At 45.5% G+C, this 27100-nt stretch overlaps 2 protein-coding genes across 3 annotated transcripts in view; one reads left to right on the top strand and one right to left on the bottom strand.

Annotated features, from left to right (window-relative positions):
- LOC141075657 (uncharacterized) overlaps positions 1 to 27100 on the top strand; it is a 206735-nt gene that overhangs the window by 49568 nt on the left and 130067 nt on the right. The gene's annotated exons all lie outside the window — the stretch shown is intronic.
- Positions 1 to 27100, bottom strand: part of LOC141075656 (oocyte zinc finger protein XlCOF8.4-like) — a 140725-nt gene that overhangs the window by 14328 nt on the left and 99297 nt on the right. The window contains exons 1-6 of one of the 2 annotated variants that reach the window (XM_073562765.1): positions 14721 to 15024; positions 14402 to 14551; positions 14093 to 14272; positions 13887 to 14010; positions 13706 to 13803; positions 13417 to 13507 (exon numbers count right to left, since the gene is read on the bottom strand). In XM_073562765.1, coding sequence (XP_073418866.1) covers positions 13417 to 13507; positions 13706 to 13803; positions 13887 to 14010; positions 14093 to 14272; positions 14402 to 14551; positions 14721 to 14774 — 697 coding nt within the window. In that variant the 5' untranslated portion in view covers positions 14775 to 15024. Of the gene's footprint in view, positions 1 to 13416; positions 13508 to 13705; positions 13804 to 13886; positions 14011 to 14092; positions 14273 to 14401; positions 14552 to 14720; positions 15025 to 27100 lie in introns of those variants that run through there. The other variant, XM_073562766.1, reaches the window with a different exon arrangement.

Here is a 27100-nt window from a genome sequence, read left to right as displayed (position 1 = left end):
ACTCTTGTGTCTTCTGATTCTGTATTCTGTCCTTCTGGTTCTAACCCAGCTATCTGACTATTCTTCTTGCCATCTAACAGCACAGAATAGCAGGTAACACCATGGTCCAAGCCTAGGGGTCCCAGTGTAAGTCCAGATTCATGTAATGGTATTAAAGGGCGATGAGCAAGGCAATCCTTGGGATATGGAAAGCAGAGAAGATAGAGCCAAGCATGTTCATGGTGGACTTCTTTTGAGCTGCCAGGTGACCATGAACAGTGCTCCCAATACATTGTGTCTGCAAACTATTCCAGCTAGATCTTCATTCAAATAGCTAAATGGCGCTCCTTCCCTTCTGAACACTGCCATGTGCCCAGACAGTAGTGTACAATCGTATGTAGGGTATAGTGCGAAGCTGGAAAATAATTTGTAAGATCCAGTTGTTTTCTATTATCCTTTGTGAAGAATTTATCACCACATAAAGTGACACACGTCAGATATTAACCCCTTCACCCCCAAGGGTGGTTTGCACGTTCATGACCGGGCCAATTTTTACAATTCTGACCACTGTCCCTTTATGAGGTTATAACTCTGGAACGCTTCAACGGATCTAGGCGATTCTGAGATTGTTTTCTCGTGACATATTGTACTTCACTTTAGTGGTAAAAATTTTTCGCTATAACTTGCGTTTATTTATGAAAAAAACAGAAATATGGCAAAAATTTTGAAAATTTTGCAATTTTCAAACTTTGAATTTGTATGCCCTTAAAACAGAGAAATATGTGACACAAAATAGTTACTAAATAACATTTCCCACATGTCTACTTTACACCAGCACAATTTGGGAAACAACATTTTTTTTTGTTAGGAAGTTATAAGGGTTAAAATTTGACAAGCGATTTCTAATTTTTACAACAAAACTTACAAAACCATTTTTTTTAGGGACCACCTCACATTTGAAGTCACTTTGAGGGGTCTATATGGCAGAAAATACCCAAAAGTGACACCATTCTAAAAACTGCACCCCTGAAGCTACTCAAAACTACATTCAAGAAGATTATTAACCCTTCAGGTGCTTCACAGGAGCAGAAGCAACGTGGAAGGAAAAAATGAACATTTAACTTTTTAGTCACAAAAATAATATTTTAGCAACAATTTTTTTATTTTCCCAAGGGTAACAGGAGAAATTGGACCCCAAAAGTTGTTGTCAAATTTATCCTGAGTACGCTGATACCCAATATATGGGGGGGAACCACTGTTTGGGCACAGAAGGGCTCAGGGCTCAGAAGGGAAGGAGCCCCGTTTGACTTTTTCAACCTAAAATTGGCTGGAATTGAGATCGGACGCCATGTCGCGTTTGACGAGTGTCTGATGTGCCTAAACAGTGGAAACCCCCCACAAGTGACCCCATTTTGGAAACTAGACCCCCTAAGGAACTTATCTAGATGTGTGGTGACCACTTTGAACCCCCAAGGGCTTCACAGAAGTTTATAACACCCAGGCGTGAAAATAAAAAATCATATTTTTTCCACAAACATGATCATTTAGTCCCCAATATTTTGTTTTCCCAAGGGTAACAGGAGAAATTGGACCCCAAAAGTTGTTGTCAAATTTGTCCTGAGTACGCTGATACCCAATATATGGGGGGAACCACTGTTTGGGCACAAGGCAGGGCTCAGAAGGGAAGGAGCCCCGTTTGACTTTTTCAACCTAAAATTGGCTGGAATTGAGATCGGACGCCATGTCGCGTTTGACGAGTGTCTGATGTGCCTAAACAGTGGAAACCCCCCACAAGTGACCCCATTTTGGAAACTAGACCCCCTAAGGAACTTATCTAGATGTGTGGTGACCACTTTGAACCCCCAAGGGCTTCACAGAAGTTTATAACACCCGGGAGTGAAAATAAAAAATCATATTTTTTCCACAAACATGATCATTTAGTCCCCAATATTTTGTTTTCCCAAGGGTAACAGGAGAAATTGGACCCCAAAGGTTGTTGTCAAATTTGTCCTGAGTACGCTGATACCCAATATGTGGGGAGGAACCACTGTTTGGGCACATGGCAGGGCTCAGAAGGGAAGGAGCCCCGTTTGACTTTTTCAGTCTAAAATTGGCTGGAATTGAGATCGGACGCCATGTCGCGTTTGACGAGTGTCTGATGTGCCTAAACAGTGGAAACCCCCCACAAGTGACCCCATTTTGGAAACTAGACCCCCTAAGGAACTTATCTAGATGTGTGGTGACCACTTTGAACCCCCAAGGGCTTCACAGAAGTTTATAACACCCAGGCGTGAAAATAAAAAATCATATTTTTTCCACAAACATGATCATTTAGTCCCCAATATTTAGTTTTTCCAAGGGTAACAGGAGAAATTGGACCCCAAAGGTTGTTGTCAAATTTGTCCTGAGTACGCTGATACCCAATATGTGGGGGGGAACCACTGTTTAGGCACATGGCAGGGCTCAGAAGGGAAGGAGCCCCGTTTGACTTTTTCAACCTAGAATTGGCTGGAAGTGAGATCGGACGCCATGTCACGTTTGACGAGCGTCTGATGTGCCTAAACAGTGGAAACCCCCCACAAGTGACCCCATTTTGGAAACTAGACCCCCTAAGGAACTTATCTAGATGTGTGGTGACCACTTTGAACCCCCAAGGGCTTCACAGAAGTTTATAACACCCGGGAGTGAAAATAAAAAATCATATTTTTTCCACAAACATGATCATTTAGTCCCCAATATTTTGTTTTCCCAAGGGTAACAGCAGAAATTGGACCCCAAAGGTTCTTGTCAAATTTGTCCTGAGTACGCTGATACCCAATATGTGGGGATGAACCACTGTTTGGGCACATGGCAGGGCTCAGAAGGGAAGGAGCCCCGTTTGACTTTTTCAACCTAAAATTGGCTGGAATTGAGATCGGACGCCATGTCGCGTTTGACAAGCGTCTGATGTGCCTAAACAGTGGAAACCCCCCACAAGTGGCCCCCTTTTGGAAACTAGACCCCCTAAGGAACTTATCTAGATGTGTGGTGACCACTTTGAACCCCCAAGGGCTTCACAGAAGTTTATAACACCCGGGCGTGAAAATAAAAAATCATATTTTTTCCACAAACATGATCATTTAGTCCCCAATATTTTGTTTTCCCAAGGGTAACAGGAGAAATTGGACCCCAAAGGTTCTTGTCAAATTTGTCCTGAGTATGCTGATACCCAATATGTGGGGGGGAACCACTGTTTAGGCACATGGCAGGGCTCACAAGGGAAGGAGCCCCGTTTGACTTTTTCAACCTAAAATTGGCTGGAATTGAGATCGGACGCCATGTCACGTTTGACGAGCATCTGATGTGCCTAAACAGTGGAAACCCCCCACAAGTGACCCCATTTTGGAAACTAGACCACCTAAGGAACTTATCTAGATGTGTGGTGAGCACTTTGAACCCCCAAGGGCTTCACAGAAGTTTATAACACCCGGGCGTGAAAATAAAAAATCATATTTTTTCCACAAACATGATCATTTAGTCCCCAATATTTTGTTTTCCCAAGGGTAACAGGAGAAATTGGACCCCAAAGGTTGTTGTCAAATTTGTCCTGAGTACGCTGATACCCAATATGTGGGGGGGAACCACTGTTTAGGCACATGGCAGGGCTCAGAAGGGAAGGAGCCCCGTTTGACTTTTTCAACCTAAAATTGGCTGGAATTGAGATCGGACGCCATGTCACGTTTGACGAGCGTTTGATGTGCCTAAACAGTGGAAACCCCCCACAAGTGACCCCATTTTGGAAACTAGACCCCCTAAGGAACTTATCTAGATGTGTGGTGAGCACTTTGAACCCCCAAGGGCTTCACAGAAGTTTATAACACCCGGGCGTGAAAATATAAAATCCTGTTTTGTTCCCACATAAATGATCATTTAGTCCCCAATTTTTAAATTTTCCCAAGAGTAACAGGAGAAATTGGACCCCAAAAGTTGTTGTCCAATTTGTCCTGAGTACCCTGATACCCCACATGTGGGAGAAAACTACTGTTTGGGCACACGTCAGGGCTCGAAAGGGAAGTAATGACGTTTTGGAAAGCAGACTTTGATGGAATGGTCTGTGGGCGTCATGTTCCATTTGCAGAGCACTTGATGTTCCTAAACAGTAGAAACCCCCAATAAGTGACCCCATTTTGGAAATTAGACCCCCTAAGGAACTTATCTAGATGTGTGGTGAGCACTTTGAACCCCCAAGTGTTTCACTAAAGATTATAATGCCCAGGCGTGAAAATATAAAATCCTGTTTTGTTCCCACATAAATGATCATTTAGTCCCCAATTTTTAATTTTCCCAAGAGTAACAGGAGAAATTGGACCCCAAAAGTTGTTGTCCAATTTATCCTGAGTACCCTGATACCCCACATGTGGGAGAAAACTACTGTTTGGGCACACGTCAGGGCTCGAAAGGGAAGTAATGACGTTTTGGAAAGCAGACTTTGATGGAATGGTCTGCGGGCGTCATGTTCCATTTGCAGAGCCCTTGATGTTCCTAAACAGTAGAAACCCCCAATAAGTGACCCCATTTTGGAAACTAGACCCCCTAAGGAACTTATCTAGATGTGTGGTGAGCACTTTGAACCCCTAAGTGTTTCACTAAAGATTATAATGCCCAGGCGTGAAAATATAAAATCCTGTTTTGTTCCCACATAAATGATCATTTAGTCCCCAATTTTTAATTTTCCCAAGAGTAACAGGAGAATTTGGACCCCAAAAGTTGTTGTCCAATTTGTCCTGAGTACCCTGATACCCCACATGTGGGAGAAAACTACTGTTTGGGCACACGTCAGGGCTCGAAAGGGAAGTAATGACGTTTTGGAAAGCAGACTTTGATGGAATGGTCTGCGGGCGTCATGTTCCATTTGCAGAGCCCTTGATGTTCCTAAACAGTAGAAACCCCCCATAAGTGACCCCATTTTGGAAACTAGACCCCCTAAGGAACTTATCTAGATGTGTGGTGAGCACTTTGAACCCCCAAGTGTTTCACTAAAGATTATAATGCCCAGGCGTGAAAATATAAAATCCTGTTTTGTTCCCACATAAATGATCATTTAGTCCCCAATTTTTAATTTTCCCAAGAGTAACAGGAGAAATTGGACCCCAAAAGTCGTTGTCCAATTTGTCCTGGGTACTCTGGTACCCCACATGTGGGAAAAAACTGTTTAGGCACACGTTGGGGCTCGAAAGGGAAGTAGTGTTGTTTTGGAATGCAGACTTTGATGGTCTGCTGGCGTCATGTTCCATTTGCAGAGTCCCTGATGTGCCTAAACAGGAAAAAACCCCACATATGACATCATTTTGGATACTAGACCCCCAATGAACAAATCTAGATGTGCCCCCAACTAATCTAATGTAAATTAGTAGTGCATGGAGGTGTGGTACAATTTGAAGCAATCCTTCATGCACAGGCCAGGTTTTTCGGGGCAGGTGTCGCACTGGTAAGTGGTGTCCCTGCGTATTCCTTTTTTGTAACACACTCGACACCTTTTTTGCGGCTTACCTTTTCTTGGGGTTGGCGGGACCACCCCCGGAAAATGCTGACCTGGGACAATACGAGCACCTTCAGTTCCTGAAGTACTGGGGCCCGCTCCTTCCTGAGCGCCAAACATCATGGCCTTAACCACTACCTCCTGGAAATGAAGGTACGCCGTATCGCTGGGGCATGCACATTGTGACAGCAGGAATGCTTTGAGCATTGCCATTTGGACGATGTGCACGGCCAGCTTTTTGTACCACACCTTGGCCTTCCTCAATGCATTGTACGGTTGGAGGAGTTGATCGGAGAGATCAACTCCCCCCATTTTTTTGTTGTACCCCACTACACATGTCGGTTTGAGGACCTGTGTAGAGGTACCCCGTACAGTGCAGAGGGTACTGCCATCACCGTGTATGGTGGTCAAGAGATGGACATCTCTCTTGTCCTTGTACTTGACCACCAGCAGGTGGTCGCTACATTGGGCTCTGCTCTCACCTTTTCGGAGCATCTGCCCAAGTAGCGTCTTCAGGAGGCCTCTCTGATTTTTGCGGACAGTACCGCAGGCTGCGGTACGTCGCTCAGAGAGGGATTTGTAGAGTGGGATGCTGGTATAAAAGTTATCAGTGTAGAGGTGATAACCTTTATCCAGCAGTGGGTGCACCAAATCCCACACAATTTTCCCACTCACTCCCAGGAAAGGAGGACACTCAGGGGGTTCAATCCGGGTGTCCTTCCCTTCGTAAACTCTAAACTTGTGGGTGTACCCTGAGGTACTCTCACACAACTTATAGAGTTTGATTCCGTACCTGGCCCTCTTACTGGGCAGGTATTGACGGAATCGCAGCCTTCCCTTGAAGTGAACCAAGGACTCATCCACGCAGATGTCCCTTTGGGGCACGTACACTTCAGCAAACTTTTTGTTGAAGTGTTCGATGACCGGCCGAACTTTGAACAGACGGTCAAAGTTGGGGTCATCTTGTGCGGGACACGCTGCATTATCAGTATAATGCAGAAACTTGTGGATGGCCTCAAAACGCGTCCGGGCCATGACCATTCGGAACACTGGAGTGTTGTATAAAATATCAACACTCCAATATTGCCGAATTTCCGGTTTCTTCAGTATCCCCATATGGAGGACCAGGCCCCAAAACTGCGTCATTTCAACTGCGTCTACAGGAGACCAGTTTGAAAATGTTGAACGCGGGTTTTGCTCCAAAAATTGACGAGCGTACAAATTAGTTTGCTCCACCATGAGGTTAACAAAATCCTCAGAGAAAAAGACTTTGAAAAAGTCAATTTCTGTGAGGCCGGTGGTGTCAAACTTGATTCCTGATTCTGCCACAAAATCAGGAATCAGTGGCTCGTAATTTTCGGGGGGCGAGGTCCATACGGGGAGCACTGGGTCAGCTGCGGGCATGGTGGGCGCTGCCTCATCTTCTGTCCTGGAGCGTCTGCGTGGCGGTTCCGCAGGACCCGAGGAGGAAGATGAGGAGGGAGAAGAGGAAGAAGAAGAGGATGAAGAATCCGAAAAATAAAGAAAAGTCGGATCGTCATCCAAATCGCTATCAGTTTCGGAGGCAAGTAAAGCATATGCCTCCTCCACTGAATAGCGCTGTTGGGATGAATTTGATGACATTTTTGTGTAAATATGGTGCTTGGGTGTACACTTTATTGAAAACTGTATGTGTACGTGAGGGGGGGGGGAGTGATTGGTGTAAACTTTCTGTAAAGAAAAAGCTGTGGAAAAAAGTATAAAACAGCAGGCCCTAGCTGATAAGTGTCACTTATCAAAACTAGGCTGCTGGATGTGCGCACGGGGTGGCGCAAGGGGGGGTGGAAAAAAAAAAAAAGGAAAACGGCAAACTCTGATAAGTGAACTGTGTCACTTATCCAAGTTTCGCAGCTGCGGGATGTGTGTACGGAGGGGCTAAGGAAAAAAAAGCGAGCTCAAGTGTTGATCGGTGAACTGCGTCACCAATCAACGCTCGGCAGCTGCGCACGGAGGTGGCGCAAAAGTGGGGTGGAGGGGGGTAAAAATAGGGGGAAGGGGGATGGGGGGATTGGGGTGGAAGAAGAGAGATTGGGCAGGGATCAACAGTTAGGGTTGTAGTTAGGTGGCACAAAGGGGGGTGAAAAAAATGAAAAGCGGCAGGCACAAGCTTGGATAAGTGACGTGTGTCACTTATCCAACTTTTGCGGCTGCGGGATGTGTGTACGGAAGTGGCGCAAAAGGGGCTAAGGAAAAAAAAACGAGCTCAAGAGTTGATCGGTGAACCTCGTCACCAATCAACGCTCGGCAGCTGCGCACGGAGGTGGCGCAAAAGTGGGGTGGAGGGGGGTAAAAATAGGGGGAAGGGGGATGGGGGGATTGGGGTGGATGAAGATAGATTGGGCAGGGATCAACAGTTAGGGTTGTAGTTAGGTGGCACAAAGGGGGGTGAAAAAAATGAAAAACGGCAGGCACAAGCTTGGATAAGTGACGTGTGTCACTTATCCAACTTTTGCGGCTGCGGAATGTGTGAACGGAAGTGGCGCAAAGGGGGCTAAGGAAAAAAAAGCGAGCGCGAGTGTTGATCGGTGAACTGCGTCACCGATCAACGCTCGCCGGCTGCGCACGGAGGTGACGCAAAAGTGGGGTGGAGGGGGGTAAAAGGGGGGTAAGAGGGGGGGTGGAGGGGGGATGGGGGGATGAAGATAGATTGGGGGGGTGAAGATAGATTGGGCAGGGGATCAGGGATCAATTAACACTTACAATTGTAGTTTTCTTTCTTCTTCTTCTTCTTTCTTCTGCAGGGATTGTGATGCTACAAGCTGTGGCACCACAATACCCAGCACAGGAGCTCTTGCTGCGTCCGACTTCTCTGCAGGAATCCTCAGCTAGAGTGAGGACCCCTGCAGACAGGTCAGACAGGTCAGAGGCAGGTCAGGGGGCAGGTCACAGAGCGGTCACATCGCTGCTGTGACCTGTCATTGGTGGGATCGAATGATTACATCGATCCCACCAATCCCTGATCTGCCTGGTGACCATGGCAACTGCCTAGAATCGGAGCTCACAGCTCCGATTACTAGGCAGGTCATGCCCAGGTCACCAGCAGGGCACAGAGCGGTCACATGGTGACCGCAGCTGTGCCCTGTGGTTGGCGCGATCGCCGATCTAATCGATCGCGCCAGCCAACTCCTGCAGGCCCTACTGGGCCTGCATCAGGCTCCAGCATGATCGGTGCTAATATAGCACCGATCCTGGCCGGTACTGGCAGGGCACAGCGGCGATATAGCGCCGCTGTGCACTGCGATTGGCGCGATCGATCAGATCGGCGATCGCGCCAATCCGGGTGCTTTTTGCCGGTGCCTGGCGTTGCCAGGCACCGGCTCTAGGATCGAGTACATCGGTACTCGATCCCCGCCTAGGACATCATTGTTTCAGCCAAGCTGATTGGCTGAAACAATGAGAAACGCTGCGATTGGCTGTTCAGAATTGAACAGCCAATCACAGCGCTCTGGATGCCGGGGGGGCGGGATCGCAGCCCGGGATGCCGACGCCATCTTTTCTAAGGTGAGATGGCGTCGGAATTTTAATGCGATCACCGCGACTTTAGTCGCGGTATCGCATTAAAGGGCCCGACGTACTATCCCGTCCCCGGTCATACGGGCCCGGGTACCGTGGACGGGATAGTACGTCGGATGGCAGGAAGGGGTTAATAATGGGGCCTGATTAGGAACTACTGAAATGATCAAACTCCACAGTCTCCATCAGTACTAAATGAGTAACTAGTGGTGAAACCTCTCTGGTGTAATTAGAGTATGGGTCTCGGAGACTTCACAATCTATACTATCCTAAGCTCCAATATTTTCTGTCAGATGAGTTTCAAGAAGAAATATTAGGCATTTAAAGAGAACTGTGTATAAGGCCGGTTTCACACGTCCTGATATTTCCGGTACCGGAGATGTCCATGTGTGTAATACTTGTGGCACATGTGTGACAACCGTGTGCCGCCCTAGTGCAGCATCAGTACCACAAGGACGGCCGACAGGGAAGAAGCGCTACAGTAAGCGCTGTTCCCCGGCAGCGGGTGCTGAAGACGCTCACATCATTCTCCCCTGCTCTGCCGGCGGGGAGAATAATGATAGTTATATTAAAGTAAGAATGATGACTATTACTCCCATCAACCTACACCTGATGCTAAGAACAATGACAGCAGGAGCAGATGATGGGAGTATTCCTCACCCGCCGCCTGCGCTATAACTAAATAAAGGAATGAAAAAACGGCGTGCGTTCCCTTTTATTTTCTATAACCAGTCCGGAAAAACTCACAACTGGGGGCTGCAACCCTCATCTGTCAGCTTTGGCAAGGCTGGTTTTCAAGAATAGAGGGGTCCAAACAGTTTTTTTAATTAATTAAATAATTTAAAAAAACGGCGTGAGTTCCCCTCCATTTTTGACAACCAGCCTTGCTAAAGCTGACAACTGGGGGCTAGTATTCTCAGGCTTGTAAGGGGCCATAGATATTGACCCCCCAGCCTAAAAATAGCAGCCTGCAGCTGCCCAGAAAAGGAAAATCTATTAAATGCGCCTATTCTGGTGCTTTGCCCGGCTCTTCCCACTTGCCCTGTAGTGATGGCAAGTGGGCTTCATATTTGTGGGGTTGTATTGTCAGGTGACATCAAGCCCACGGCTTAGTAATGGAGAGTAAGACACCTATCCATTACTAATCCTATAGATATATGGTAAATAAATCACAGCCAGAATAAAGTCTTTTATTAGAGATAAAACAAAACACAGGGTAAGTAGGAAGAGCCGGGCAAAGTGTCGGAATTTCTGGGTTTTCTGGGCAGCTGCGGGCTGGTTATTGTTTAATCTGTATTTGTAGTTTTCAGTTAATGAGATTCTTGTGCTTCGGGGTGGGATTGTGGGAGTGGCTGTGGGTTGGGCTGTGGGCGGGGCCTTATGTGGTGTTCTGCGTACATATTCATCTGTATTGGCTTATGACACTGACCCTTCAGTGACCTGCCCCCTATTTTACATAAAAAATTACATCCAGAAAAATGTCACCGGCGATGGTGGCGCCTGCGCAGTACCATCTATAAGTAAGAGATAGATGCTACTGGCCAGGCGCCGCCAGTGTCATTTGTAATTTCTTTTTTCTAAGCCTCACAATAGCCACAATATTATAGGCATAATCACCAATAATATCAACACTATTATATGCATTATGTAATAATGTGGGCAGGTCAGTGAGGGGTCAGCGACCTGTCATAAGCCAATACAGATGCATATGTAAACAGACCATCATATAAAGCTCCGCCCACAGCCCCGCCCCAGAGCACGAGAATCTCATTAACTGAAGACTACAAATACAGATTAAACATAAACCACAAGACGGATTTCATCACCAGGTATCACTGTAATCAGTATAACGACGCTGACCTGACAGTGTCTGTAGGTTACTGTGCACAATCCGGCTGACAGGATCCCTTTAAATTTAGATCTTAGGCATTTGGAAGAGGCAATGGAGAGATTTTTTTCAAGACTATCAGGGAGTTACAGACTCACATTAGGCAGGAAGGCCGATCCCACCACAATCAAACTATCATACAGAATGAACAGGTTATAAAAAAAAGACACAGAATAAAAAAATATGTTACATCCCCAACAACGTATGTACAAGGGGAGAACACTAAACGAGTTGCACTCATTTATGGTGGACCATTGCAGCCACTATGAGTCCTGACCGGAGGAGTAGAGAAAGTATTAGCGCCCCCATTTCAGGAGAGATTGTGCAGTTATCTGAATTCCTTAGGATGGAAAACATATTGGAATTCATGACGTTTAGTAAATCTATGAAACCAGGGCTGGAGCCAACACATCTCCTGCAGGCGGGAATAAATGTATATTACAGCCATCAGCCACACACAGCTTAGAGATCTATCATGGCACAGGTGGAATGTTTGTCCTGGAGATTATCACAATCCTCCTTGAAATTACTGTATTTATTGGACCATAAGACGCACCTAGGTTTTAGAGAATGAAATTAGGAAAAAAAATTGAAGCAAAAAATGTGGTCAATTCTGTACTTAATATCCCCTATCCTGGTATATATGGTCCCCTCATACCCATTCTGATACACATGGCCCACTCATCTCTATCCTGGTATGCATGGCCTCATCCCAATCCTGGTATGCAGGGTCCCCATCTTGTCCTGGTATGCATGATCCCATCCCTATCCTGGTATGCAGAGCTCCCATCTTGTCCTGGTATGCATGGTCCCATCCCTATCCTTGTATGCAGGGTCCCCATCTCGTTCTAGTATGCATGGTCCCATCCCTATCCTTGTATGCAGGGTCCCCATCTCGTTCTAGTATGCATGGTCCCATCCCAATCCTGGTATGCAGGGTCCCCATCTTGTCCTAGTAGGCATGGCCCCATCTCATCCTGGTATGCAGGGCCCCATCTCATCCTAGTATGCATGGCACCTCATCGCTATCCTGGTATGCATGGCCCCATCATCCCTATCCTGGAAAGCATGGCCCCAACCTTATCCTGGTATGCATGGACCCCATCTCGTCCTGGTATTCAGTGACTTATTTCGTCCTGGTATGTAGGGCCCCATCCTTATAAGAAGCCCCCACCCCCATTCCTATCCTGGTGTGCATGGCCCATCACAAAACATTAAAAAAAAACCAAACCATTACGCTTACCTCTGGTGCCAGCATCTGCTATTTGCTTGTAAGCAGCGCTGAGAACAGTGAGCATTCATGAATATTCATTTCTCTTAAGTAGCGGCACACGTGACCGCCGGTAGCAGCAGGAAGCCGGTGGCTGACACTGCGCGCTACTGAAGAGCAATGAATACTCACTGCCCTTTGCGTGCACGTCCCTGCCATGCGCTGCTTACAAGCATATAGCAGTTGCTGGCACCGGAGCAGGACGCTGCGAGGGAGCGCGGGGTAAGTAAGTGTAATGATTTGTTTTTTAATGTTTTCTGATGGGACCATGCATACCAGGATGGGGACGGGGGTGGGGGCCAATTATAAGGATGGGGCCATGCATACCAGGACCGGGGTTAGGGGCTAATCATCTCAAGATACTATTATTAAAGAGAAATGAATATTCATTGCCCTCCAAGCCCATGGGCGTGTAATGCAGTGAATATTCATTTCTCTTTAGCAGCGGGAACAAGATTTAGCCGCAGTCACCGGCTCCAGCCTCCTGTGACCCGCTGCTCCGCTGATGCAGTTCCCTCACCTCCACACCAAAGCCAGAGCCGGTACATCCGGACTATAAGACGCAACCCCCATTTTCCTCCACATTTTTGAAGGATAAAAGTGTGTCTTATAGTCCGAAAAATACGGTAGTTTTAATACAAATTGGAAAGTCAGGATAAAGGGAAACTCTGCTGTTATTGTACAGAAATTCACACTTGGCCTCACTGCACATTTACTGTTGTGGATCATAAAAGAGATGTTTGGCCAGAAAGACTGGACCTGGTCTTGTAGGGACCATGAGACATTCAGCAGCACAGAAGGGAGAGAAGATTCATCCGATAAGATCTCAGGGATCTAGGAAGCCAACAGCATCATTACCCTCCGCTTTCTCTTACAGGCCCAGCATAAGATTTTTCTACAAGTGATTTTCTATCTTGTCAGCACATTCTACGTACGCTGTCATTTGGATTTAGTTACAGATCTGGGCAGGGAACAGTCAGCGTCTCCTAATCCCAGGGGGTAGGTGGATCTACCAGGTTGTAAGTTCTATAGAAAAGGGATTTCAATGTCCAAAATCAATGAACAGTTTTGGGTGGAGGAGAATGTTGTGGTACTAGAGGCAAAATGGTGATCATGGTAATACGGCCGGACTACACCACCGATAAAGCAACCACAGCCGGTGACTGAGAGGAATCTGTGACTTCTCTACATTCAGTGGTTACTACTCACCTGGGTAGTCATATGTGGGAATCTCCTCTTTACACCGCTCATCATCTCTTACATATGTCTCTGTAGTATTAATATGGGTCAGATCTTCACCCTGAAACAAATATTGTAAAAGTCACCGACAGATGGAGAAGTCCCATCTATGATCAGCTCTAATCCTGCCATCTCCACCGTTCTCATTACACAGGTATAAAACATATAACACTGGTGGATAAAACAAGACTGAGCACAAGACCTTCACAGCCGTCTACACATCATAGGGGAGATCTCCTGACACCTTCTCTCCATCTACCTGATGATCCTGAGGAGCACTGGGATCCTCTTGTTTACAGTCCTGTGGAAGAAGAGGACGGGGACATCTCTCTGGTGTTGTCCTCTTACTGGATAGATCTGGAGGAAACACATACAGGGACTGAATTCATTCTCTACATACAGATAATTATAGGCCGTGTGTATTTAGTCCTGTCTATTACCTGGAGATGTGAGGCGCTGGGGAACCTCCATTATGACGTTCTTGTACAGATCGCTGTGTCCTTCTAAATACTCCCACTCCTCCATGGAGAAATAGACAGCGACCTCCTGACACCTTATAGGAACCTGACACATACAATGATACCGTCATCCCCCGATCCCTTCATAGTGTTTCTGTATAATGTCCAGGCATTCCCAGCAGTGTCACCTCTCCAGTCAGCAGCTCAAACATCTTGTAGATGAGTTCTAGGATCTTCTGGTCATTGATATCCTCACGGATTAGGGGGTGAGGTGGAGGCCCCGTGATTGGGCTCAGGGGTCTTCCAGATCCCTCAGACACAGGGTCCTGACAGCGATCACTAGAGGTCTTCTTCACCACTGTGTAATCCTGGTTATGGAGAGACACATTAATAAATCTCACTACAGACATTTCCAGAGTCCTCACCTCTCCAGTTCTGTCCATATGTTATTCCCATAGATAAGAATGATAGAATGTGACGTCATCAGAATCTCTCACCTCTCCAGTGAGACGGAAGAGGATCTCTAGGGTGAGGTGTAACATTCTCTCCGCCATCTTGTCTCTGTCCATACCCATCCTTGATGGGTAAATCAAGAATATTTTCTTTTGTAGAAGATCTTCACTGAGAGGATCCGATATTGTAGAGACCTGAATGAGAAGAAGATGATGCGATGTAACACTGTGCTTGAGAGCGGGCCCACCTGGAGCTACTGTCAGGGCTGGCGTTTGTACTTCACATGTATCAGAGTGCAGGGAGTGAGTCATGTAACCACTCTTCTGCAGTTTGTGGAGGAGAGGGGGAAGGAAGGTTACCCACCCAATCCAGGATGAGCGCGCTCTCCTTCAAAGCTCCCTGCTGCAGAGAAGTCATCAGCCCCAAAAGCCTGGACGCAGCGGGGCTTGCTCTGCCTCTGACTGTGAGCTGAGCTCACTGTCTGCACTCTTCTGCTTCTGTCTGGAAGGAGCCTGACAGCCAAGGAGGCTAGGAGCAGCACTGAGGACCAGGGACACACTGGACACAGCATGAGGACTGATGAGTGTCTTGGCACATGTCATTTACTATTTGATATGTCTAATCTGTTGGTCGAATATATACATACAGATATATAAAGCAATGAAGGTTCTTAAAGGGGTTGTCCACTACTTTAAATTAACCCCCCAATGTATCCCCCTGGCGCCCCTAATGAATTTTGTAAATACCTCATGTTGCCTATACTGCCTGTGAGCGTCGCTATCGCTGGCCGCTCACAGGCAGCACATGACCCCTGGCTGCAGCCGGCTCTTGCTTCCGCTGACGTCCCGACAAGTGCTGGCAGCAGCCGGGGGTCCATCTTCCTCCTTCCGCGCTGGCTGCCAGGCTGTGGGAGCGATTATCACCCCGCTTCACACCCGGCATCCACCAAGCGCCCATTCATTGAGAAAGCGCGCAGTGGATGCTGGGTGTGACCCCGGGGGTAACCCCGCCCACAACCCAGCAGCCACTGCGGGGACCCAGCGCTGAGTCACGCCTCACTTGTGACATCAGCGCTGGGTTACGTGCTGCCTGTGAGCGGCCAGCGATAACGCCACTCACAGGCAGTATAGGCAACATGAGGTATTTACAAAATTCATTAGGGGCCTGGGGGGATACTTTGGGGGTTAATTTAATGTAGTGGACAACCCCTTTAAACTTTTATGTCTTGTTTATCCTGCAAGCTGGACAGAGACTAAGGGTATGTGCACACGTTGCTTATTCCATTGTGGATTTTTCTGCATGGATTCTGCAGAATCCGCAGGTAAGACGACCTGTGTTTTACCTGCAGGTTCCTGCGGATTTAGTGCGGATTTGCTCTGCGTTTTTACACCTGCAGATTCCTATAATGGAATAGGTAAAGGTTTTAAATACAAGAGTTAGGACTGTCCCACAAGGGTTGCCGTGACGTGGCGGGATGGCTTCTACATTATTTTGATCAAAATTATGTTAACTAAATACCCTTATTATTACTATTATTACTACCTTCATGCAATTTTTGCAATATATTTTTTTACTTTTTTATTCCAGGATATTTGTTTTGTGTTTTGCTTTTGGTTTTCTCTGTGTAAAGGTCATGTGTTCATATGCAATTACAATTTGCATGCACATTAATTTACTTTTTCTGCTCAGACCCAGTTTCTCATTTGTTTCATTGCGCATTCTGTGCATATAAGGGTGTGACCGCCCTGCTTCTGAGTTGGAAAATCCATCCTGTCTGGCCTACACTATTACTGGTGGTTCAGTCCCTCTGTCCTTGTTCACATTTACGTCACTTGACAAGTGGAAAGGTTTTAAATACAAGAGTTAGGACTGTCCCACAAGGGTTGCCGTGACGTGGCGGGATGGCTTCTACATTATTTTGATCAAAATTATGTTAACTAAATACCCTTATTATTACTATTATTACTACCTTCATGCAATTTTTGCAATATATTTTTTTACTTTTTTATTCCAGGATATTTGTTTTGTGTTTTGTTTTTGGTTTTCTCTATAATGGAATAGGTGTAAAACCGCTGCGGAATCCGCACAAAGAATTGACATGCTGTGGAAAATAAACCGCTGTGTTTCCGCGCTGAATTTTCAGCATCATGTGCACAGCGGTTTTTGTTGCTCACTATGGGCCTGATTCACCGTCTCTCCTGCCTTGATTGACATGGCTGACGTCTCCTGTGTCATCCACTGTCTGTCCAGCTCTCGCACCTGCACAGGAGGGAACAGGAGCTGCGCAGCGCAACAGACTGGATGACATAGGAGGCGTCAGCCACGTCAGTAAAGGCAGGAGGATGGCAATTGTGGGGTCAGAGGAGGTGCTAAGCAGGGACCATAGACACTCATCCGACTGGACGCTGCCGATTAGCTTACGAGAAGGAGAATGATTATTTTCTTAAGTTTGCAAGCGGCTGGAATCTTACAGGATGGCTTTTTAAATGTGGCTAAAAGATGGTGGCTACAGGTCTTACAGATTAACCCCTTCACCCCCAAGGGTGGTTTGCACGTTCATGACTGGGCCAATTTTTACAATTCTGACCACTGTCCCTTTATGAGGTCATAACTCTGGAACGCTTCCATGGATCCCGGTGATTCTGACATTGTTTTCTCGTGACATATTGTACTTCATGTTAGTGGTAAAATTTCATTCAAATAACTTGCGTTTATTTGTGAGAAAAATGGAAATTTGGCAAAAATTTTGAAAACTTCGCAATTTTCCAACTTTGAGTTTTTATGCCCTTAAATCACAGAGATACGGCACACAAAAAACTTGATAACTAATATTTCCCACATGTTTACTTTACATCAGCACAATTTTGGAACCAAAATTTTTTTTTTGTTAGGAAGTTATAAGGGTTAAAAGTTGACCAGTGATTTCTCATTTTTACAACACCATTTTATTTTTAGGACCACATCACATTTGAAGCCACTTTGAGGGGTCTATATGATAGAAAATACCCAAAAGTGACACCATTCTAAAAACTGCACCCCTTAAGGTGCTCAAAACCACATTCAAGAAGTTTATTAACCCTTTAAGTGCGTCACAGGAATTTTTTTGAATATTTAAAAAAAAATGAACATCTAACTTTTTTTCACAAAAAAAAACTTCAGGTTCAATTTTTTTTATTTTACCAAGGGTAACAGGAGAAATTGGACTGTAAAAGTTATTGTGCAATTTGTCCTGAGTGCGCTGAAACCTTATATGTGGGGGGGAACGACTGTTTCGGCGCATGGCAGAGCTCAGAATGGAAGGAGTGCCGTTTGACTTTTTCAATGCAAAATTGGCTGGAATTCAGATCGGACGCCATGTCACGTTTGGAGAGTCCCTGATGTACCTAAACAGTGGAAACCTCCTACAAGTGACCCCATTTTGGAAACTAGACCCCCAAGGAACTTATCTTGATATGCGGTGAGAACTTTGAACCCACAAGGGCTTTACAGAAGTTTATAACGTACAGCGGTGCAATTAAAAAATCATATTTTTTCCACAAAAATGATCTTTTCACCCCAATTTTTATTTTCCCAAGGGTAACAGGACCCTAAAATTTATTGTGCAATTTGTCCTGAGTACGCTGATACCCCACATGTGGGGGTAAACCACTATTTGGGCGCATGGCAGAGCTCGGAAGGGAAGCAGCGCCATTTGACGTTTTTGGCTGGAATTGAGATCGGACATTATGTCGCGATTGGAAAACCCCTGATGTACCAAAACAGTGGAAACCCCCCACAAATGAAACCATTTTGGAAACTAGACCCCCTAAGGAACTTATCTAGATGTGTGGTGAGAACTTTGAACCCCCAAGGGCTTCACAGAAGTTTATAACATACAGCCGTACAATTAAAAAATCATATTTTTTCCACAAAAATGATCTTTTCACCCTCAATTCTTATTTTTCCAAGGGTAACAGGACCCTAAAAGTTATTGTGCAATTTGTCCTGAGTACGCTGATACCCCACATGTGGGGGTAAACCACTATTTGGGCGCATGGCCGAGCTCGGAAGGGAAGCAGCGCCATTTGACGTTTTTGGCTGGAATTGAGATCGGACACCATGTCGCGATTGGAAAGCCCCTGATGTACCTAAACAGTGGAAATCCCCCACAAATGACACCATTTTGGAAACTAGACCCCCTAAGGAACTTATCTAGATGTGTGGTGAGAACTTTGAACCCCCAAGGGCTTCACAGAAGTTTATAACATAAAGCCGTACAATTAAAAAATCATATTTTTTCCACAAAAATGATCTTTTCACCTTCAATTCTTATTTTTCCAAGGGTAACAGGACCCTAAAAGTTATTGTGCAATTTGTCCTGAGTACGCTGATACCCCACATGTGGGGGGAAACCACTATTTGGGCGCATGGCAGAGCTCGAAAGGGAAGCAGCGCCATTTGATGTTTTTGGCTGGAATTGAGATCGGACACCATGTCGCGATTGGAAAACCCCTGATGTACCTAAACAGTGGAAACCCCCCACAAATGACACCATTTTGTAAACTAGACCCCCCAAGGAACTTATCTAGATGTGTGGTGAGCACTTTGAACTCCCCAGTGCTTCACAGAAGTTTATAACGCCCGGGCGTGAAAATAAAAAATTCGTATTTTTTCCACAAACATGATCTTTTAGTCACCATTTTTTTATTTTCCCAACGGTACCAGGAGAAATTGGACCCCAAAAGTTGTTGTCCTATTTGTCCTGAGTATGCTGATACCCCATATGTGGGAGAAAACTACTGTATGGACACACGTCGGGGCTCGGAAGGGAAGTAGTGACGTTTTGGAATGCAGACTTTGATGGAATGGTCTGCGGGTGTCATGTTGCCTTTGGAGAGCCCCTAATGTACCTAAACAGTGGAAACCCCCCACAAATGACCCCATTTTGAAAACTAGACCCCCTAAGGAACTTATCTAGATGTGAGGTGAGCACTTTGAACCCCCAAAGGCTTCACAGAAGTTTATAATGCCAGGGCATGAAAATAAAAAAATCGTATTTTTTCCACAAACATGATCAATTAGTCCCCAATTTTTTTATTTTCCCAAGGGTAACAGGAGAAATTGAACCCCAAAAGATGTTGTCCAATTTGTCCTGAGTACGCTGACACCCCATATGTGGGAGAAAACTACTGTATGGACACACGTCGGGGCTCGGAAGGGAAGTAGTGACGTTTTGGAATGCAGACTTTGATGGAATGGTCTGCGGGTGTCATGTTGCCTTTGGAGAGCCCCTAATGTACCTAAACAGTGGAAACCCCCACAAATGACCCCATTTTGGAAACGAGACCCCCTAAGGAACTTATCTAGATGTGAGGTGAGCACTTTGAACCCCCAAAGGCTTCACAGAAGTTTATAATGCCCGGGCATGAAAATAAAAAAAATCGTATTTTTTCCACAAGCATGATCAATTAGTCCCCAATTTTTTTTATTTTCCCAAGGGTAACAGGAGAAATTGGACCCCAAAAGTTGTTGTCCAATTTGTCATGAGTACGCTGACACCCCATATGTGGGAGAAAACTACTGTATGGACACACGTCGGGGCTCGGAAGGGAAGCAGTGACATTTTGGAATGCAGACTTTGATGGAATGGTCTGCGGGTGTCATGTGCGTTTGGAGAGCCCCTGATGTACCTAAACTATTGAAACTCCCCACAAGTGTCCCCATTTTGGACACTAGGCCCCCCACGGAACTTATCTAGATGTGTGGTGAGCACTTTGAACCCCCAAGTGCTTCACAGAAGTTTATAACGCTCGGACGTGAAAATAAAAAAATCATTTTTTTCCACAAAAATGATATTTTTGCCCCCAATTTTTTATTTTCCTAAGGGTAACAGGAGAAATTGGACCCCAAAAATTGATTTGCAATTTGACCTGAGTAGGCTGATACATGTGGGGGTAAAACACTGGGCGCATGGCAGAGCTTGGAAGGGAAGGAGCACCATTTGACTTTTTTAACTCAGAATTGGCTGGAATTGAGATCAGACGCCATGTTGCATTTGGAGAGCCCCTGATGTGCCCAAACAGTGGAAACCCCCAATTATAACTCCAACCCTAACCCCAACACACCCCTAACCCTAATCTGAGCCCTAACCCTAGCACTAACCCTAGCCCTAACCCTAACGGGAAAATGGAAATAAATACATTTTTTAATTTTATTTTTCCCTAACTAAGGGGGTGATAACGGGGGGTTTGATTTACTATTTATGGCGGTTTTTATGTTTGGCAGCTGTCACACGCTAAAAGACGCTTTTTATTGTAAAAATAGTTTTTGCATCACCACATATTGAGAGCTATAATTTTTCCGTATTTTGACCCACCGAGTCATGTGAGGTCTTATTTTTTGCGGGACGAGTTGACGTTTTTATTGGTACCATTTTCGGGCACGTGACATTTTTTGATCACTTTTTATTCCGATTTTTGGGACGCAGAATGAACAAAAACCAGCGTTTCATGAATTTCTTTTGGGGGGGTGCGTTTACACCGTTCCGCGTGCGATAAAATTGATAAAGCGTTTTTATTCTTCGTGTCAGTACGGTTACAGCGATACCTTATTTAGGTCGTTTTTTTTATGTTTTGTTGGTTTTATGCAATGAAAACTATTTTATATAAAAAATAATTATTTTTGCATCGCTTTATTCTGCGAGCTATAACTTTTTTTATTTTTTTGCTGATGATGCTGTTTGGCAGCTCGTTTTTTGCGGGACAAGATGTCGTTTTCAGCGGTACCATGGATATTTATATGCGTCTTTTTGATCGCGCGTTATTACACTTTTTGTTTGGCGGTATGATAACAAATCATTTTTTGCTTCGTTTTTTATTTTTATTTTTTAAGGGGTTCGCTAAAGGGGTTAACTAATGGGATAGTTTTATAGGGCGGGTCGTAACGGATGCGGCGATACCTAATATGTGTACTTTTATTGTTTTTTTTTTTTTATTTCTAAAAAATGGATTTATTTGGGGGAATATTTTTTTTTTTTTCTAATTTATTTGGCGATTTTTTTTAATTTATTTTAACATTTTTTTTAATTTTTTTTTTTTACTTTATTAAATAGTCCCAGGTGGGACATCACTGTCCTGTGACAGATCGCTGATCTGTCACATCACAGATCACTGTGACAGATCAGCAATCTGTCACAGGCACTGCAGAAGGCTTCCTCATGCCTGCGCTTTGCAGGCACTGAGGAAGCCAGCTTCCTGCAGGCCCCCGAAGGCCCCCGTCGCCATCTTTGATTCGGGGGCCTGCAGGAAAGGAGCCCCCCGCAGCAGCGCTGCACATTGCGCTGCCGTGGGGGGCTCAGGGAAGCACGGAGGGAGCCCCCTCCCTGCCGATGCTTCCCTTTAACCCCCGGTACACCGTGATCATGTTTGATCGCGGTGTGCAAGGGGTTAACATGTTGGGGGCGGTCCTTGACCGCCCCTGACACATTGTGCCGGGTGTCAGCTGCGATAATCAGCTGACACCCGGCCGCGATCAGCGCCGCTCACCACGTGGGCGCCGCTGATCTCGGTAGACGTACTATCCCGTCCATGGGCATAGGGGCCCGGGTCCCATGGATGGGATAGTACGTCTCATGTCAGAAAGGGGTTAAAGTTCGGCTCACGATCGCCGAAATTGCAATATTCAACAATTTAATCATCGATTAAATCACCAAATATAGCCGAACATACCCAGCACAAAAGCCGGTGTTTCCCAACCTGTGTGACATTGTGGTAAACACGGACTAAAACTACATTATCCTATAACACAGCAAGTGAAGAGCTAAGCGGCCTATACACCAAGCACTTAACCGACCCAATTTAGAAAATAGGCATAAATGGATTAAAGCTAAAGCAGAATTTGACCTTTAGCTGGACAGACTAGAAAGAATAAGGGGGAACCAAAAAACATCTGAATTTTTTAGATACGGTAATAAGGCTGGTTCATTATTGGCTCGCTTGGCAAAAAGCCGAACACCTATGAGATTTATAGGTAGATTGAATGATCACAAAGGTTCACCACAAACAGACCCAAAAATCATAAATGACATCTGGCATAAATACTATAACACATTGTATGAACAAGAACCAGTAGATGGAGAAGAGGGGAAGACATTCCTAGATAGACTATCCCTCCCAACAGTCTCAGAAGGTGAGAAAGATTCAACTCTACAATAAGAAAGGAAGAGATAGTGGACACTATTAACTCCCTGAAAAATAGCGAGGCACCCGGACCAGATGGGCTGCCAGGGGAGTTCTGCAAAATATTAGTAGAAGAGGTTTCTTCTCCACTGGTGGCCGTTTTTATCAAATCCTAAAAGAAAAGGTATACCTGCCAACAGGAAATAGGGCCAATATTAAAGTACACTACCGTGTGACTATTCTAGCTGCAAATGTCTGGTTTGTAATGCAATATCTTCATAGGTGTAAGGAGGCCCATTTCCAACAACCATCGCTACAGTGTTCTTATGGTACTTTGATAACTGTGTAAGAAGCTAATGGATGGTTAGATTACCATTGTGCAAGTATGTTAGCACAGCTGAAAACAGTTTGGCTGATTAGAGAAGCTATAAATCTGACCTTCCTTTGAGCTAGTTGAGAATCTGGAGCATTATATTTGTTGGTTCCATTAAACTCTCAAAATGGCCAGAAAAAAGGACTTTCGTGTGAAACTTGACAGTCTATTCTTGTTCTTAGAAATGAATTATTTGTGAGACATTGCCAGAAAACTGAAGAATTCCTACCACGGTGTGTACTACTCCCTTCAGAGGAGACGACAAACAGGCTCTAACCAGAGTAGAAAGTGAAGTAGGAGGCCCCACTGCACAACTGAGTAACAAGTACATTAGAGTCTGTAGTTTGAGAAATCGACGCCTCACAGGTCCTCAACTGGCAGCTTCATTAAATACACACAAAACACCAGTATCAACACCTACAGTGAAGAGGCGACTCCGGGATGCTGGCCTACAGGGCAAAGTGGAAAAGAAAAAGCCATATCTGAGACTGGCTAATAAAAGGAAAAGATTAATATGGGCAAAAGAACACAGACATTGGACAGAGGAAGATTGGAAAAAAGTGTTAAGGACAGACGAATCCAAGTTTGAGGTGTTTGGATCACACAGAAGAACATTTGTGAGACGCAGATTAACTGAAAAGATGATGAAAGAGTGCCTGACGCCATCTGTCAAGCATGGTGGAGGTAACGTGATGGTCAGGGGTTGCTTTGGTGATGGTAAAGTGTGAGATTTGTACAAGGTAAAAGGGATTTTGAATAAGGAAGGCTATCACTCCATTTTGCAACGCCATGCCATACTGTTATGGATGAGTCACCGAAGGAGGAAAAAACAAAAATAATAGCTAAGTCCAGAAAACCAGAGAAGTTGGAAGCTATCGGATTGCAGACCCCCTGAACCTATCCACAACAACTAGCAGTAGCCGTGGGGGGTTCCTACGGTGCCCTAGACCCCTCGATCACAGCCAGAGAACTAAATTAGCCTAAAGACAGAAAGGGGAAATCTAAACTGCCCCAGAGCAGCCCCCAAAGCAATAGGCAGCCCCCAACATATAATGACTGTGAAGCAAGATGAAAAACACTAACACAGATAGAAAGATAGGCTGAGCAAATGATGGGGCCCAAGCTAACTAAATAAGACAGGACAGAAAAGCTGCTGTCTGCAATCCGCAAAAACCCTATCCAAAAATGTACCAACAGACTGATAGGAGAAACAGGCCCTGAAGTCGCTAGGCTTCAAAAAGACTATATCAGCACTCAGGTAAATTCTTAAGACAGAGCCAAAGATCAACAGATCAGAGACAAAAATGGAATTCAGCTCACCCCTGGCCGGGGATGGCAGAACTCCCAAAAAACAAGGCAAACAAAACCAGAACTAAAGTGTACAAAAAGCAGAGCAAAACTTAGCTTTGAGAAGCAGAAATCAGACTGGTCTCCAAGAATGCAGCAGGAAGATCACCAGCAAGGCAGCAGGGCGTCGGCTGCCTTATATCCAGTCATCAGTTCCTGTGACCCAGTCATCATCTACCTGCTCAGCTGTTTGGTAATCAGCCTCACTACCTTCCTTCGCCAGAAGAGGGAGTTCATCAGACATCACTGGTGAAGGGAAAAATGAACTCACAACACCATACCCTGTGGACAGCGCTTGAATGGAGCCAATTTCATCCTACAACAGGACAATGACCCAAATTATGAAAGAACTATTTAGGGAAGAAGCTGGCAGCTGGTATTCTATCTGTAATGGAATGGCCAGGGCAGTCACCAGATCTCAACACCATTGAGCTGTTGTGGGAGCAGCTTGACCGTATGGCACGCAAAAAGTGCCCATCAAGACAAACCAACTTGTGGGAGAGGCTTCTGGAAGCATGGGGTGAAATTTCTCCAGATTACCTCAGCAAATTAACTGCTAGAATGCCAAAGGTTTGCAATGCTGGAATTGCAGCAAAGGGAGCATTCTCTGACAAAAGCAAAATTTGAAGGAGAAAATTATTATTTCAAATAAAAATCTTTTTTTCGAACCTTGTCAATGTCTGGACGAGATTTTAACCCCTTACAGACCGCTGACGGGATAGTACATCAGCGGTCAGTATCCTCTGCTTTGATGTGGGCTCCGGCGGTGAGCCCACTTCAAAACCTCGACATGTCAGCTGTTATAAACAGGTGACATGTGCCGGCAATAGGCGCGGGCGGAATCAAGATCTGCCCGCGCCTATTAACTAGTTAAATCCCACTGTCAAACACTGACAGCGGGCATTAAACTAGTATTTCCGGCGTCCAACCGGAAATGAGCGTATCACCAACCCCCGTCACGTGATCGGGGGGTCAGCGACGCGTTGCCATGACAATCAGAGGTCTCATAGAGAGACCTCTATGGTTGTTGCCGTCAGATTGCTATGAGTGCCACTCTGTTGTTGGCGCTCATAGCAATGCTGTATTACTGCTACATATGAGCGATCTGCTCATCTCCCATATGTAGCAGAGCCGATCAAGTATGGCATGCTTCTACTCTCCCGTGGAGACTATTGAAGCGTGCCAAAAATAAAAAAAACGTGTTTAAAAATTAAAGAAAATAAAAATCATAAAAATTCAAATCACCCCCCTTTCGCCCCAATCAAAATAAACAATAAAAAAAAATCAAACCTACAGATATTTGGTATCGCCGCATTCAGAATCGCCCGATCTATCAATAAAAAAAGGATTAACCCGACTGCTAAATGGCGTAGCGAGAAAAAAAATCAAAACGCCAGAATTACGGTTTTTTGGTCGCCGTGACATTGCATTAAAATGCAATAACGGGTGATCAAAAGAATGTATCTGCACAAATATGGTATCATTAAAAACATCAGCTCGGCACGCAAAAAATAAGCCCTCACCAAGCACAAGATCACGAAAAATGGAGACGCTACGGGGCTCGAAAAATTGTGCTTATTTTTTAGCAAATTTTGGAATTTTTTTCCACCACTTGGATAAAAGAGAACCTAGACATGTTTGGAGTCTATGAACTCGTAATGAGCTGGAGAATCATGATGGCAGGGCAGTTTTAGCATTTAGTGAACTTAGCAAAAAAGCCAAACAAAAAAGTGAGGGTTTGCACTTTTTTTGCAATTTTACCGCATTTAGAATTTTTTTCCCGGTTTTGAGTACAAGACATGATAAAACGAATGGTGTCGTTCAAAAGCACAACTCATCCTGCATACAGCCATACTGACGGAGAAATAAAAAAGTTATGGCTCTGGAAATAAGGGGAGCGAAAAATGAAAAAAGCTCCGTTCATTAAAGGGAGTCTGTCACCCCATTTTAGCCCTATCAGCTGCGGCCACCGCCATCAGGGGCTTATCTACAGCATTCTGTAATGCATTCTGTAATGCTGCAGATAAGCCCCTGATGTAACCTGAAAGATAAGAAAAACACGTGAGATTATACTCACCAGGGGGCGTTGCAGTCTGGTCCAGGGCCTCCCATCTTCATACGATGACGTCCTCCTCCTAACTTCTCCCTCGGCTCCCGCGCAGGCGTGCTTTATCGGTCCTGTAGAAGGCAGAGCAGAGTACTGCAGTGCGCAGGACCTCTGTGCCCTTCCCGGCCCCTCGCACTGCAGTACTTTACTCTGCCCTCTACAGGTCAGATCAGTACGCCTGCACAGGAGCCGAGGGAGAAGTTAGGAGGAGGACGTCATCGTATGAAGATGGGAGGCACCGTACGCCGGGGTGAGTATAATCTAACGTGTTTTCCTTATCTTTCGGGTTACATCGGGGCTTATCTACAGCATTACAGAATGCATTACAGAATGCTGCAGATAAGCCCCTGATGGCGGCGGCCCCAGCTTATAGTGCTAAAATGGGGTGACAGACTCCCTTTAAGTGGTTAAATTAATTTGGCAACTCAATAGATGAATAAAAGTCGGAGTTTTCATGGAAAACACAAAATTGTCTGGGTGACCCCAAACTTTGGAGCGGTCGTGTGTTACACAAGCGATTCCCCTGAGGGTTAATAATCCTCCCTGTCCCCTAGAGGTGAAGGGGGTAACATGGGGCCACTTGTGGGGTCTCTGCTGTTCTGGTGTCAGCGCTCTTCACACGTTACACGGCGTCCGCCGTCTATCCCAGTCACAATGGCGCCCCTTCCCTCCTGAGCCTGTGGGGTATCGGCACTCAGGAGACACGGCGCACTGTGCGGCCTCAGCGCTCCTGTCACCTTTAGGACAATGATACATTGGG

Source organism: Dendrobates tinctorius, unplaced genomic scaffold (genome assembly GCF_039654945.1).
Source record: "Dendrobates tinctorius isolate UK_male_01 unplaced genomic scaffold, ASM3965494v1 ptg000366l, whole genome shotgun sequence".
NCBI classification, from domain to species: domain Eukaryota; kingdom Metazoa; phylum Chordata; class Amphibia; order Anura; family Dendrobatidae; genus Dendrobates; species Dendrobates tinctorius.
This window is presented reverse-complemented; position numbering and strand designations above follow the sequence as displayed.